The following is a 16,064-nucleotide window of genomic DNA, read 5'->3' as shown; positions in this document are numbered from 1 at the left end:
CCCGCTCAAGCTTCAGGCGACACCGTCGCCTTCTCGACGGGATTGTTTGCACTCGACGGGATTGTTTGCACTCTGTACCTCCTTTTGCATCACCCGTAGAGGCACAAGAAACTACAGATAGAACCTTATGCTTCATGGACTCGTTGCCTACCTGAAGATAAACGACCAATGCAGAGTTTAGAAGCAGCAGTACTGAAGTCCAAAATTCATACAACAGCACGGTCAAATCCTCAATCTCGACACCAGGAGGACTATAAATTTCACACCAACCCGCGCCTCCATCCATCCAACACGAAATCAGCCACAAGCCCACGGCCATAGCATCCCAAGCACACGCCCAAGGCAAAAGACCAATGGCATCCTGCAAGCTCGTCGCCCTCTTCTTCGCCTTCGCCGTGGTGGCAGCGACGACGGTGCAGCCGTCCGAAGCGAGAATCAGGGGAGACCAACTGCTCCACCCCTCGACGTTCCACAACACCCCGCCGCAGTCGCCGAGTTCGTCCGGCGGCGCCGTCCCACCCCACCTTTCGTCCCCGCCGCCACCGTCGCCGCCGGCTCAGCTGACAGAGTGCATGACGTCGCTGATCGGCATGATGCCGTGCATGAACTACCTGACCAACCTTAGCGTGCTGGCGCCTCCCGCTGAGTGCTGCGACGGCCTCAAGTCAGTCATCCGCGACGCCCCCATCTGCCTCTGCCACGGCATGACTGGCGACATGAACGACCTCATGCCCCTGCCCATCGACCCCGTCCGCATGATCATCCTCCCGCTCACCTGCGGTGCCATGCTGCCGCTCCAAACACTCTTCTCCTGCAACAGTAAGTTTTTTGCAACTTTTTTCTTCATGCATATGTCATCCGAACGTTATTTTGATCCGTGGATCAGATATGCCTGCAAGGAGATTGACAACAGCATGGTGTGATATGTTTTGACAGCGCAACAAGTGCCGCCGATAATGCCACCAATGGCGGCGCTGGTGCCTGCCAATCCTCCAGCGTCACCAATTAGGTGATTTATGTTCTTTGACACACCTTATTCTGAATGATTTGTTGCAATTTGTGTTGTAATCGCCACCTAATATCCTTTTCGTTTTGTCTTCAGGTAATATATGTCATAGCAGTAGCAACTACCAAGAGGATCGGAGCATGGATGGTTTGCGTCAACGTTAGCACTAGGGGTAGTGGGTACAGTCTTGTTAGTTTTAAATTGCTCTTAGGATAATAACCTTATTTAGGTAGAGGGGAATTGTACTTATTGGTACGATCATGTAATTATTCCGTTGATGGATGCAACCGTCAACTACGGATATATATTGGATATATATTAGTAGATGTTAAATAAATATAATGGTGGTCTATGTTATGATATCTTGGATCTGACGATCTGATATTTGCTTCTGAATTTATTTTCCACTTGTTGCTGCTTTGCATGGTCATAAAACTACATGCAATAAGTTGGGAATTCATAGAGCTGTGGACCGAGACTAGAGTAAACCCAAGCTGATTGTAGACTTTTTTTCTTTTTTTAACTTAGATTAGATATTACTACTCTAAAAATACTTCATCCGTTTCAAATTGTAGATCGTTTTGATTTTTCTAGGGATACAGCGTAATAATAATGTCTATGCTGTCCTGTCGTGAGGAGCCACGACTCCGCCGACCACGACCAGGACCGCCGCCGACCGCGCAGCTGACGTCGTGGACGAGGTCGATCGCGGCAGCTGACGTCGTGGATGACGACGCCGCGCCGTTGTGTTCATTTTGTGAGTAAGTCCGTTTCAACGTGTCAAAAAAAAAGCAGCAGTTTTTGGGGTTGTGCCCACGGATTCGAACACCTGCCGGCAGATCCACTCGATGTATAAATCCACCTGCGCATGCGGGCGGGGCGTGCTGTCCCGATGAGCGGAGGCGACACCAGTGGCCCAAGGCGGCAGCGGGGTGCGATGACGGTGTATGCGCGCGACCCACGGCACGACGGGACGCGCTGCGGCGGCTGGAGGCGCTGCTCGGCGGCTCCGACCCCTGGCGGCGGCCCGTTGCCGCTTCCTGCGGGGCGGCTGGGCCACAGCCACCGTGCTGTTTCTCCTCCTCGACTCCCACCTCATGACACAGCGCCTCAGCCAGCGCAAGCTGATCCATGTGTTTCTGGTGCACTGGGGGAGATCTGAGAGTGGTTTCCCACAAAATCAAGCAGCTGACAGTTCACTGTGTCCATGTAAAGATCTGCCGTATCCTCAAGCTGCATCTGAAATACACCTTGGGCGTTCATGAAGCCAAGCAGCCAGCCCTGTCGGGCATCAATGACCAAGGTTACATAGTGTTGCTCGTACTGCACCACATAAAAGAATGTTCCTGCTTCCGGTGTAGTATACATGAGTCTGGCACCATACTGCACACGGAATGCTGAGTGGCAAAGTATCCAGTAGCGGTAATAAAGCTGACAGTTGTAGTATCTGCTGCCAAATTCTTCCTCACTTCCATCTAGCCGAAGGGTTACCATATTCTGTTTGCAAGTAAACCATTGCAGTCACGCAACTAACAAATGATGACAAAAACCAAAGGAGCTGACTGGTAGGAGTTAAATGACTCACTCTCGGCAATTTAGAAGACACATCTCTACATTTCTTCCCCTTGTTCTTTGCCATTGTGTGCTGAATGTGACCTGCGGGTTTTCTGCAAAACAGATTATAGTATGAGATGGCTGGAACCAAAATTCGATTTTTGCTGGAACTTGTGGCCTACAACCCCTCGTCTGCATCCGTAGTATTGAAGACCTAAGACAGGTCAATCTTCGGACCTAGTAATTTCACTTTTTTATACTTGTGCATTAACAAGCGTTGTATGTGTTATAAGTTGTGCATTAATTTGTTTGACTCAGTATTGCTCTATCCACAATAGACTTTGATGCTACTGCAGCGCAGTTTACTGTTTGAATCAAGTACAGCATTATGTTTTTGTGGTTGATCAATTTTATTAAACCCTTCAAGAACTGAACTCTATGATACTTCCTGGTAATGTATTCAAGGTAAGCTCCGTAAACCTCCAGTGCTGTTAGAGCTACAGAATTGCAAAAATACTGCTACCTATTGAGATGCATTTTCTGTGATTAGTTTATTTGCCATGGTCATTAAACATTTCTCTTTACAGCAGAATGACATGCACCATATTTATTTCCCCAGTAGTGTGTCACAGAAAATTCAGTGCGGAAACTCCATACTGGATAAATCATGGACTAACGGAGTGCCAGGACCTCGAAGCTCTCAGTACTGGTGAATGGAGTGTCAGGACCGTGGTTTGCTTGTGGGAGGGGCCTCCGGCAAGGGGATCCTCTTTCCCCATATCTTTTCCTGCTGGTGGCCGATGTTCTACAGCAAATGGTCCAGGCAGACACAAGGATCTCACACCCAGCTGCAACGAACCAACCATACCCGGCGTTGCAGTATGCTGACGACACCTTGCTGCTGCTCAAAGCTGATCAGGGTGGACTCACCGCGCTCAAGCAGGTCCTGGACCGATTCTCAGCAGCAACAGGTTTGCAAATAAACTACCACAAAAGTACTATGGTCCCCATGCATGTGCCACCCTCCTCAGCAGCAGAATTCCAGGAAATTCTTGGATGTAAGCTTGATACTTTCCCCCAGACCTACTTGGGGTTACCTTTGTCCCATGAAAAGCTCAAACTCTCGGCGTTCAGTCCCCTGATAGCTCGGGTTGACAGGCAGCTCAGCGGTTGGAAAGCCTCTTTACTGAATGCAACGGGCAGAGCTGTTCTCATCAACAGTGTGGTTGATAGTAGCTTTACATACGCCATGTCAGTACTGCTGCTCCCTCCTGGCACGATTGCTGCACTGGATAGCCGACGAAGACGTTTCTTATGGTCTGGTGAGGACACGGTCTCTGGCGCTCAATGCCTAGTTGCGTGGGAGCGAACTTGCCAGTCCAAGGAACACGGTGGGCTGGGGCTGAAAGACCTGGCAATGCAAAACAGAAGTCTGCTTCTCAAGCTACTTCACCGCCTCCACCACCCGAATGGCTCCTCCTGGGCACGTTGGGTGCGAGGGCTCGTTCAGCTGCACGACCTAAGTGGGGATATCAGTGGCCCACATTGGAAAGGAATGCAAGAACTACTTCCAGTATACCAGTCTCTGTCTTGCTCTGCTGTGTCAAATGGAAGGAACACCAATTTCTAGCACGATCGCTGGCTAAGCGAAGGCCGTCTCAGTGACATGTTTCCGAAACTCCACACTCACTCGGTCAACCAGAATGAAACAGTGGCACAAGTTCGGAACGATGGCCTGACAACCCACCTCACTGCGCGGCTGTCGCTCCAGGCTGAATCTGAACTTGTTAAGATATCTCAACTGCTGGCTCAGGTCTCCCTAAGTGCAGAGGAAGACCAGCGGCTTTACCCAAGCAGCCGAGATCACCGTCAACTGTCATCTGCCGACGCCTATTCAAAGCTCAAGATTGCAACAGGTTCAGCGCAAGCTAACTTCGCTCAGTTCGTCTGGCGAAATCGCGCACCCCCGCATGTACAGTTCTTTGGGTGGCTATTAGTGCAGGAACGGATTCAGAGCCGAGCAAACCTTGTACGAAAAAACATCATCGACAACTCCTCTTGCGAGCTCTGTGGGCACACGGAGGACTGTGATCACATCATCTTCTGGTGCGGTTTCTCGTCGCATGTCTGGAGAGCAATGGGCTTCCAAATCGAAGGGGCTTCAGTTAAGTCCCTGTGGACTGTAGGTCGTCCGGCAATGGTACCGAGCCGTCAGTTCTACACGCTACTGCTGCTCGTCAGTTGGATGCTCTGGAAGCAACGCAACGACCTGGTGTTCCAACACATACAACCATGCCACTCAACTTTCTAGCTCAGCTGCAGGGACGAAGCCCGTCTCTGGAGCCGGCGATTCTCACGGGAAGACCGTCTGGTAGCCGACGTCTGGTGCTCAATGTTTAATTCCATGTAATCCCACATAAGAATGTAAATTTTCCCCCCTATCCCTAGTTTTTCTCTGCTAAAACATCAGTGTACAAGACCTTTGGCCTGCTCAAGGTCCTAATGAAATCAGGTGGGGATCTCCCCCCGTTGACCCTAAAAAAAAAATCATGGACTAATCTGAGCATTCTTCAGCTTCTGCTAATAAGCTTGTGGGATTATCCCTCTGGAAATTGGTATGCTCAGCAAACTCAGTAGAGTGTATATAGGTTACCCAGTTCAATGGCTCTATTTCAGAGGAGCACTTGCCAGTCTTGTGAATTTAGAGGAATTTATACTTGTCTTACAACACCCCACATTGCAAATGGGGCCTCGTTTTGAACATATATTGTAACCAAACCAGATTCTTTTGTAACCAAGTCAGATCTAGGATTTGGTTGTATTTTCAAATGTTCACAACTTGAACGTCTTTTGTAACCAAACCAGATTGGTTTGGGAGTTTATGCCTTCAGTTCTTGCATTTGATTTAGAAAGCAAGCCCCACACCGGCTTCTTCCTCTCCTTTTCTCTGCCCGATCGCGTGCGGCTGGGGCGGCGGCGAGGCCCCGCACCGGTTTTTTCTTCTCTTTTTCGCTCGAGCGCGTGGGGCGGCGGCAGCGGCGAGGCACCGCGACGGCATCTTGTCCTCTTTCTCAGCCATTCTCAGCCAAATTGGCCCGCGCGTTTGAAGGAGGCCGTTGGTGGCCGAGATGTACTATACGTGTTACAATTTACAAATCGATCCTGTTTGGGATGCTGGAACCTAAAACTGGTGGTAAGTTATCGGCTCGGAAAATTATCCGGGTGGGAAAAAAAAACTTATATCACGCCGGTATAAGAGCCCTTCACACCCAGTTTTTTTTTAAAAAAAAGAATTGCCAGGCCACAGTTATTTTCTGACAGAAGTCGAGTGCGTCGATCAATTTCTCTCCTCCCCGTCTCCCTCGCTATCACCACCACTTGTTCTTCAATGGTTTGTTTCTTATTCTTTTTCTTCAAAATTTATCCAATCATCATTTTTGCATAGGGGAATCATGTTACAGTTGTTTTCTTGTGCACGAGAAATTACATACGGGATCAGGTGAAATAATTTGCAAGTCTTCCAAACAAGACCTACCTAATCAGACCCACAAACTTAGAGCATATGCACATTCTTCGATCCAACTAATATATTGAGAGAGGTAGTGAAAAAATAGTGCTCCAGCATATCCTCTTTATTATTTTATTTTTGAATAATTATTGAAACTAGCATAGATGCACGTGCCAATTTCTAATTCTAAATATAAAAAAATCAGTAACCAACACCTTTTAGATAAAAAATGTGACCACGTTTGAAGCTTGAATAAGATGTGAATTAGTGCTAAATTTAAGAACATAAATTAACCAATTCATCGTATCCTTGTGATGCATCGGGGTGTGGTTTGCCGATGAACCCTTCGTTTTCCATCTCGAAGCCACATGCATTGAAGAGCATCGGCTTATCTAGTGCAACATGCTCTGAGAATTTTTTTTTTTGAAAGAAACCATCTAATCTCTCATTATCTGCGGAAGTTATCTAAGAAGTGCATATCCACCGTAGTCAAGCACAAGTCCAAATGTGTTCCGTGAGCATGTTATAATATGTTCATAATGTTCAGAATTTACGGGCAAAGGCTTCTGAAATATGAACCATGTCCACATATATATTTCTCTAACAGCCATATCACTTCAGTGAATTCATAGTAATAATAGTCACCAACGATAAATGGCTCAAAGCAACGGCGAGAGCACTGCAAAGCTGGAGCAGCAAGAAGGTAGGCGACATCAGGTCGCAACTACTGATGGCTAAGGCCTTGGTCCTTTGGCTTGACCAGGCGCAGGACTGCAGGACAATCACTACCGAGGAGGGGATCCTGAGGAAACAGTTAAAATGCAAAGTACTTGGATTGGCTTCCTTTGAGAGAACCATGGCACAGCAGCGATCGAGGTTACTCTTTCTGCGTGATGGAGATGCTAACACGAAGCTGTTCCACACCCATGCCAGCTACCGTACAAAGAAGAAATACATCTCCACCCTGCAACTGGATGGTGAAGTTGCGCTTGCGCATGAGGACAAGGAGCACATCCTCCACAGATACTTCGCTGCTATTTTAGGTACACCGTCATCTAGAACCGCAGCTGTGGACATGCCAACCATTGGCATCCAGCAGTTCGAGCTCACCCATCTGGATGCACCGTTCTCGGAAAAGGAGATATGGGACACAATCAAAGAACTGCCAAATGAACGGGCACCTGGGCCAGATGGATTCACATCTGAATTTTACAGAGCAGCCTGGCCAATTATCAAGGCTGACATAATAGCCTCCTTCAACGCATTTCACAGGAGGACATGTGCACAATTTGGTCGTCTCAATACAGCGCTAATTACCCCCATACCCAAACGGCAAGATGCCACCTCGCCGGCGGACTACAGACCCATAAGTCTGGTGCACAGCTTTGCTAAGATGCTGGCCAAGTTGCTGTCTAACAGACTAGCACCAGAACTGCACAGACTTGTGGATGTTAACCAAAGTGCATTTGTAAAAAAGCGCTCCATACATGACAGTTTCAAATTTGTTGAACTGGCGGCCAAGACTTTGTACGGGAAAAAGAAACCAAGCCTCCTAATCAAATTGGACATATCAAAAGCGTTTGATACAGTGTGCTGGCCGTTCCTGATTCAGGTGCTCCAGGCGAGGGGGTTTGGAGAAAAATGGCGGGACTGGATTTCTATACTCTTGTCCACGGCGTCGACAAGAGTTCTTCTAAATGGCACACCGGGAAGAACAATTCACAATGCACGAGGGGTACGGCAGGACGACCCCCTATCCCCCATGCTGTTCATTCTCGTGATGGATGTGCTGCATAGACTCCTCAGGTATGCCGTTCAGCAAGGAGTTCTTTCCCCACCGGCTGACAGGGGCATCCACCATCAGTGCTCTCTATATGCCGATGATGTGGTAATATTTGCAGCACCAACAGCTCAGGACATGATCACGATAAAAGAGATCCTCACCTTCTTCGGCTGTGCATCTGGATTGGAAATCAACTTCCAGAAGAGTGTCATTGCACCGATATCATGTTTTGAGGCACAGATTAATAGAGTCACTAGTCTTTTCCCTGCACAAGTTACTAGCTTCCCAATACAATACCTGGGTCTGCCACTTTCTATCACAAGATTGAGGAGGGCACATTTCCAGTACCTGATTGACAGAGTGGCCAGCAAGATACCGACCTGGAAAGCACATTTGATGAACAAAGGGGGCAGACTAACTATGGTTAAAGCGGTTATGACAGCAGTTTGCACCCACACCATTCTCTCCTTAGATGTGCCAGATTGGGTCCTCCAACAGATTGACAAGAGAATAAAAGGCTTCCTCTGGGCTGGAAAAGAAAATGCAAAAGGGGGAACATGTGCTGTTGCATGGCCAACTGCCTGCAGACCGTTTAACTTGGGGGCGGTCTGGGTATTGCAGACCTTAAAGCTGCATCTATGGCACTCAAATTACGTTGGCTGTGGTTCGCGAGAACAGATGATGCTCGACCATGGAAATACCTCTCAGCAGGTTTTGACAAAGATGATGCCCTACGCAAGATGTTCCAATTATCCATACGGGTGCAACTGGGAGATGGACATCGGGCACTCTTCTAGAGCGACGCCTGGCTCAATGATCTCTCACCATGTACACTGGATCTAGACCTTTGCCACATGGTGAAACCGCGAGTAAGAAGAGAACGAACTGTCGCAGAGGCTCTCACTGATAAAAGATGGATAAGGGATGTTGTCGGACGAGCTACAGTAAATGCATTATCACAAAATGTACATCTTTGGCATGCACTTGCCAACGTCCAGTTGCAGCCAGGCATAGCAGATCATGTGACTTGGCGCTGGAAGAGCTCCGGCGTTTACTTTGCGAGCTCCGCATACCAAGCTTACTTCATTGGATGGATAAATTGGCCAGAATACAAGTTCATATGGGGGACCTGGGCTCCCCTGAAGGTCAAGTTCTTTACCTGGCTGGCGGTTCGGAATAGGCTATGGACGGCAGAACGGCGCAAACGGCATGGCCTTCAAAACTCAGATACCTTGTGTGGCCAGATGATCGAATCCACCACTCATCTATTTGTGCAGTGCAGCTACACCCAACAAATTTGGGCTCAATTAGACCTGCAGCTCAACTTTCCAATAATACTAACGGCAGGACATACATCTTTGCTTGAATGGTGGTCAATGAAAAGAAGCAGGCTGCCAAGACAAAGGTGTTAGGGCCGTGCCTAAGATCTCTAGATGCACATCTAGTCGGGATCATAAAAGACAGGAGGGTCATAGTGTTCCTGGTGTGTGTGTGCCGAGAGTGAGAGAGAGAGATAGGGGTACCTTCACCCCTAGAGGTGGGAGCAGCAGAGCTGCTGGCCATCGCGGGTTCGCTTGGTGGAGTCTGCGCAAGGCAGCGACGCGCAGTGCCGAGTCCGGTCGCCGGTGAGGTGGCGGTGGTGCTTCCCGCCGCTACTGCGCAAACCTAGATCGGTAGGTGTGTCGGTGGGGCGGCTGGCTGCGGCGAACCTCGTGAGCCGAGCCGGGTCCCCCACCCTGTTTATATAGCGCAGCGCGACAGGGGCCCACCACCCATTGCTAGGGTGAGCGCCCCCGATCAGGGCGCGGATCAGGGTCCCGATGGGCCTTTGGGCCCATTGGGAAGGAGATCAATCTAACAAAAGGGCCAAGGGACTTGATTCCACCGTTATGATGTGTTCATGGGCGGTTTGGAAAGAGAGAAACGGTAGGACATTTGCCACGGCCAGGGAGAGATCACCACAGGAGCTGCTAATTGCCATACAAGAAGAAGTGGCAAATTGGCTGGCGGCAGGTGCCAGATGCTTGGCGACGACGGGATGGACGTTCGGCTCCACCGCAAATGGCATCTAGATCCTAGGAAATGGTTTAGAATAGCTACACCGCCCGATAAATATTGGATGTGGAGGTTTCCTAAAGTAATTGACTTTTTTCAAAACCCGTGTGCGTGAGCCCGGTAATGACCCGCGTTGTAAGAAAAGGCTATTTCCTTTCCTCTTAATCGAATGATACGCAGCTCTCCTGCGTATTCTAGAAAAAAATAGTCACCAACGAACACAGAAAGATGAATCCAAGTCCCATGGAGTTCAAAGATTTCGTCTAAGGCCTGGTTCCCAGATGCATAATTGGGGCAAATCATCACCCGAAAAGTACTAATTCCTGAGGAACAAGGGGGAAAAAGGGGTGCAAACAAGACAAAAGAAAACAAATGAGAAAAATTCTAGCTTATTTAAGAACAGGAGCTCACTTGTGACCCCACAATGATGGCATGTTTCTTGCTTCCCCATGATTCCCTCTGAAGAACGGACCAAAGGAAAAAAAAAAAATGGAAGGACCGCCGCGCCCGCGCGCTCGAGATGGATAGCTTCCGGGTGCTGCGCCGGCTCGGGTGCGGTGACATCGGAAGGACCTGAAGCCGGAGAAGACGTCCTCGTCGAGACGACCGCCACGTACCGCAAGCTTTGATCTCTCCCTCCGTAGTGCATGCCCGAGCGGCCGGCCAGCTGGTGAGATCTTCCATGGTTTCATCGAGCCCACATACTTCACGCCCAAGCTCTTCCTCTTCGGTCAGAGGAACAAGAAGAGCAGCGTCACCACCAAGAGATCAATGAGCACCAAGCCCAGGCAGTAGCGCAGGCGTCCGCTGACCAGCTGAAGCTCATCGTGGAGCCGACCAGTGCACTCTCCGTGTGGTTAGTCGGAACGTATGAGTACCTCGTCCTGAAGTTCGTCGACGGTATGAGTACCTCGTCCTGAAGTTCGTCGACGGCGAGGGCTACGGCAGCGCGGTGGATTGGCCGACGTTCGGCTCGTCCTGCACCTGCACGGCGTCGTCAATCTCGTGCAGCTTCTTCTCTTCCATGGCCACCTGGGCGACGACGAGCTTCATCTGCACCTCCTCTTGGTTTTGCTCATCATGCGCCGGTCATTGACCTCCTGACCTCCAGCGAGCGCTCGATCTGCCTCCGGGCGTACAGCGCCGGCCGGCGCACTAGACTCCGGCGTCAAAAGGGAAAGGTCAAAACCGTTGTTTCCGTGCACCACGTCCGCAAACCTTGGTGCAATCGAGTGCAGCGAAGATTCAGGCCACGTCCACATGTAAACCAGTGAAACAAATCTGCTTCGGCTCCTACGAGGATGTGATACAGCGAGACCGCGAGAGATCGAGTGCTCTCAGTGCAGTGCCGTGGTAGCAAAACAGGTGAAACATGGACCGCGTCCAACCGTGACAGTTAGTTGTTGCCAGGAGTACTGCAATTTGCTGTCAGGAACTATGCTTCCAACGCACTCTGTAACAGAGCAATATAAGCAAGTACACTCAGTCCCCTAGTAATAGAAGCAAGCGCAAGCGCAAAGCGCGCGCACACGTTGTCTTCTTTTGGAAAGAACTACCTGCTTACCAGTGACAACTTGTGTCTTTGTTTATTCTTTCTGAACAATCAACACCACACTATGAACAGAAAGAATTGGTCGTCTGAAACCGTATATAATCTGAACAACAAAAAATAAACACAACCAACACCAACACCAACACCAAAACTAGCCTTTTGCTGAAGCAACCCGCGTTAATTCAGTCCCCCCAACACTTCCAACACTTGCCACACGCCTTTGCAAAGGATGGAGCGGTCGTTGATCACTGGTGGATCCAGGTCCTTGTCCTGGAGGATCGTTGCCCAGCAGCTTTTGCATCTCCAATGCAAAGATATAGTCCAGGATCTGCGTGTAAAATTCTAAGGGTTAGTAACTTAGTATGACGGTCATTCAAGGCAACATTACACTATGGAAACTGATCCTTCATTTCATTTTCCCTACAGCATTGCTTTCAGTAACAACAATTTTCATTTTAGGAAAATGCATTGCTTGTCCTAATATAAGTAATAACTTAGTGCCAAGTACAGGCTTAGCCCTAGAGCATAATCAGATCCTCAGTACCAAATCCTGTTTTTTCGGCTTGCAAGAAACCTCAACACAATCTTCCCAAAATGCGTTCGATGCATAAGAACAAATTGGCAGTGCAAGGAAATGTTCAGAGTAGTATGGTTCTTGTTAGATTTCCCTGGCCCAACCTATCCCAGAAACCTTGACAGATAACAACGAATATTCTGCTGGAGAGGACCTCGTGCAGATTGTGGATGCAGTCCGATATCTGAAGGCAGACAGCCTGCATCCTCTCTCGTATTGTCACTTTCACCATCAGCCTCTCTTGTTTCTTCAAGGATTCGCATGAGCCTCGTATTCTGGTTAGCTTGTGTCTGGAAGAGCAATAAAAATTTTGTGAACTCAGTCCATGTGCAAACCTCCTTGCTTAGCACTGGATCTAGAGTGAAAATCAGAATAAAGAATGCAAAAATCATTCTTACATTGCTGACAAGCTTGTACTTCTTATGGTTAGATATGCTGCCCATGACTTGAGAATGTCTTTAACTCAGCAGTGTAGCACATCTAGCATCCGTTCAACCGTGTTCGTGAATGCTCCTTACTGTGATTAACAACAAAAAAAGAGTGTTGTAATTTGGGCACATATCAATTGGAGAAAAAGTTAAAAAGAGTACCAACAACTCATATCTTACCTCACTTGCCAGGAGTCAAGATCTGTCTCAAAATCAGCACTTGCAATTATCAGTTCAGCAACATGTTGCAGTGATCTTGATGAGGGACTTGAAGAAAGAAAGCTTTCAACCACCTGATGATTTCATCCTGCTGTTTTCCAAACGGGTGCAAATAAAAATGCTTTCAGTGACTTTTCAGTATGATAATGAAGCATTTGCACAAATGCCTCATTGAGTTTGTGTAACATACTTGAGTATCAGGAATTGACGAAACTTGAATATTGCATGGCCTATAAAGCCCTATTGTTGTCTTGTACTTCAATAAGAATACCCCCCCCCCCCCCCCCCCCCCCCCCCCACCACACACACACAGGCTCTCTAGGTAACTAAAACACAGAATCCATTTCCTGACAATACATTCAAATCTAAGGAAACTACCAGTTCCTATTGTGCAAGGATTGAAGTACCAAATCCATTTCCTTGAGGAAATTTTAGGAAAATATTATCAGAAGATAGATTGGTGGGAAGTAAAGTAGTTATCAATTAAATCTGCTCGGTTTGATCCAGTGGACATCACCATTAATGAACCAACAATATGGCAAAATATATACTGGGTATTGTACTGCCTTTCCGAATTGAATATTCAGAAAGGATATTTTAAAAATTAGTAAATGCAATTACCTGAACTGCTATGATTATAACAGAAATATCATGTGCTTTGGGAATACACACTCTATAGCTTCCAGCTGCACTAATCTCTCTAACATCATAGTAATCAGTTACCGCTTACCATTTTTTAAAATTTATAAGATCAAGTCAATGGTCACGATAGCTAAAGAGGTCGACTGAAACAAAATCCATGATGGCGTGCAATACAACACGAATCAAGCACATGAACTAAAATAGATACCTTCTACATTTGCAGAAGTGGTTCTAGAGGTGCCCAAAGAAGCATGCGTCAGTAGATCCTGTGGATAAAACATTCACCAATAGTCCTTGCATGAGCACTCATAATTTTTGAAGTGATGAAACCTATTGTTATCTCGCACAATTATCTCTCTACCAACAATAGCAGATATGAATTTAAAAGCTCGGTGACAATCTACACAAATTCGCAAATTCTTCATGATCCTTATAGGTACACCAGGTGGTATGCAGATCAATCCAAAAGCCAGAGCAAGCTTTTCACTGTGTTGAAACACCTCTGATTCTTTCTCTTCTTCCTCAAGATCGTAGAGAGCATATTGTGTGTCTGGCATGTACCCAGCAGCTTGCATTTGACTTTTGAGCTTGGCCAGTAACGCCTGGATCTCATTATTCATCTCATGTTTTGTGTCCTTAGCGTGGAAAACATGTACAGCATTTTTCCAGGTGATCCAACTGCGCCCCGGGTCTTTCTTGATTCCAACATTTTTCATCTCCTTTCTCACATCTGTTGCTTCTGCCCACCTGGAGAAGTAAAAAAGATACACTAAATCCATGGCACAATTAATGAGCTAGTGTAATTTGATTGCAAGGGTATTTTTTTGTAATAAAACATATTTGAAGTTACATTTACCTGCTGGCAGATGCAAACATGTTATAGAGCAAAACATGATTGCCGGAGTCCTGAGGATCAAGTTCAAACAACTTCTCAGCAGCAATCTTTCCTAGCTCTGTTTTGCCATGCATCTTGCATGCCCCAAGTAGCGCTCCCCAGACAGAAATGGACGGCCTCATCGGCATCCCCTGTATGATCTCATAAGCTTGCTCTTCCATTCCTGCACGACCAAGCAAGTCCACCACACAAGCATAATGCTCAATGCGCGGCTTAATCCCGAACCTCTCATGCATTGTCTTGAACAGCTCATACCCTTCCTTTGTCAAACCTCCCCTGCTGCATGCTGTGAGCACATTGACAAGTGTGATATAATTAGGTGCTGTTTCTCCACACTTCATCATACCATCAAACACTGCAAGTGCATTCCGAGCATCACCAATGTGTGCATAACCTCCTACCATTGCATTCCATGTAACAAGATTCCTCTGTGGCATCTCAAAAAAGACCTGTTCAGCATTTTCAATATCCCCACACTTCCCATACATGTCAACCAACGCACTTGCAACAAAAATGTTTGCATCAATGCAAGAGCGGACAGCAACTGCATGCAGAGCACGCCCAAGGTCAAGGCCTAGCAGTCCTGCGCACGTGGTAAGCACACTGGAAACCATGAAATCCGTTGGCTCTTCCCCAGCTCTCCTTGCACCAAGATAGAGTGAGAAAGCTTCCTCCTCTCCACCATTCTGCGCATATGCAACAACCATACAACACCAGGACACGCTATTCCGAACTCTCATCCCATCAAACACCGCCTTGGCCTTCCCGACGCATCGACACTTCCCATAAAAATCAACCATAGAATTGGAGACGGAGACATCCATCTCAAACCCGCACTTCACCACGAATCCATGGAACTGCTCCCCAAGGGATAGGTATGTCGCCCCAGCACATGCATTGAAGAACGCACAGACTGAGACCACATTCGGCATCCCACCAGCCTTCCGGAGCCCAAAGTACGCCTCCACTGTCTCAAGGGGCCGTCCATCAAGCACCGCGTTGGTCATCACAGCGTTCCAGGCGACCACATTCCTGTTGGGCATTTCCTCAAACAGGCGGCGTGCCAGCGCGAGGCGGTCAGTCTTGAAGCACATGTCCAGCGCCGCGCACGCGACGAATGGGTCGTCGGGGAGGTACCCGAACCTGAGCGCGAGGGCGTGAACCTGGGGCCCGATGGTGGACCACGACGGCGCGGACGCGGCGGCCTTGAATGCGGAGGGGAAGGTAAAGTCGTTGGGGCGGAGGCCGAGCCGGAGCATGGCCGCGAAGGCCGAGAGCGCCGTGGCCGGGCGCCCGTGCTGCGCCGCGCCAGAGATGAACGCCGTGTACGACACGACGGTGGGGCTCGGGTCGGAGGCCAGCGCGGCGGCGGCGGGCCCCGGGAGGTCGAGCTTGGAATAGAGGTTGACGAGGTGGGCGCAGATGAAGGGCGGGATGGCCGGGGCGAGCAGCCTGAGAGCGCGCGCGTGCGCAGCGCGGCCGAGGCGCGGCGAGCGGGAGGCGATCGCCTCCTCGACCGCCGCCGCCAGGAGCTGCGGCTCGGTCGCCAGCGGCGCTGCGGCGCGGCGCATTTGGGAGGCTTGGGTTTGCGATTTTTGGCGCGACCACTGTGACTGAATTGAGGCCACGTGTACATGGGAGAGCAGGCCGGGCTGGTATTGGCTGATCCTGGGCTTGGCCCGCAAACCTTTCAGCCCAGTTGCTCACATGCTATACTTTTTAGATTTTCTCTTGGAGAGGAAGGTTGTTGATAGGGATGGCAATAGACCCATGGGTGCGGATGCTCACAGGTTTGGCACCTAACGGGTGCAGGTGTGGGTGTAAAATTTCACCTATGAGTCTGAATCC

General features: G+C 48.8%; 1 protein-coding gene across 2 annotated transcripts; it reads right to left on the bottom strand.

The window, feature by feature from the left end:
* Window positions 1-11,375: 11,375 nt before the first annotated feature.
* Window positions 11,376-15,802, bottom strand: LOC117848680 (pentatricopeptide repeat-containing protein At4g14850). 2 transcript variants are annotated; one of them, XM_034730220.2, is made up of 6 exons: window positions 14,178-15,802; window positions 13,530-14,068; window positions 12,641-12,770; window positions 12,431-12,549; window positions 12,187-12,322; window positions 11,376-11,786 (listed from the first exon to the last, which is right to left on the bottom strand). In XM_034730220.2, the coding sequence occupies exons 1-2, from the start codon at window positions 15,785-15,787 to the stop codon at window positions 13,603-13,605; spliced, it is 2,076 nt and encodes a 691-aa protein (XP_034586111.1). In that variant the 5' UTR covers window positions 15,788-15,802; the 3' UTR covers window positions 11,376-11,786; window positions 12,187-12,322; window positions 12,431-12,549; window positions 12,641-12,770; window positions 13,530-13,602. The 2 variants fall into 2 exon arrangements, with proteins under 2 accessions (XP_034586111.1, XP_034586262.1); XM_034730371.2 differs by having other exon boundaries at window positions 12,641-12,767.
* Window positions 15,803-16,064: the final 262 nt, after the last annotated feature.

The sequence above is a fragment of the Setaria viridis genome, chromosome 1 (assembly GCF_005286985.2).
Source record: "Setaria viridis chromosome 1, Setaria_viridis_v4.0, whole genome shotgun sequence".
Taxonomy (NCBI): domain Eukaryota; kingdom Viridiplantae; phylum Streptophyta; class Magnoliopsida; order Poales; family Poaceae; genus Setaria; species Setaria viridis.
Note: the sequence above shows the minus strand (reverse complement) of the source record. Positions and strands in the feature narration are given on the sequence as shown.

Excerpts from the sequence above, each read along its gene's own strand:
- LOC117848680 (XM_034730220.2), bottom strand. The coding sequence starts at position 15,787 with ATGCGCCGCGCCGCAGCGCCGCTGGCGACCGAGCCGCAGCTCCTGGCG. Across the intron at positions 14,069-14,177 it reads ATGTTTGCATCTGCCAGCAG|GTGGGCAGAAGCAACAGATG; the intron begins GTAAATGTAACT and ends TTACTTCTCCAG.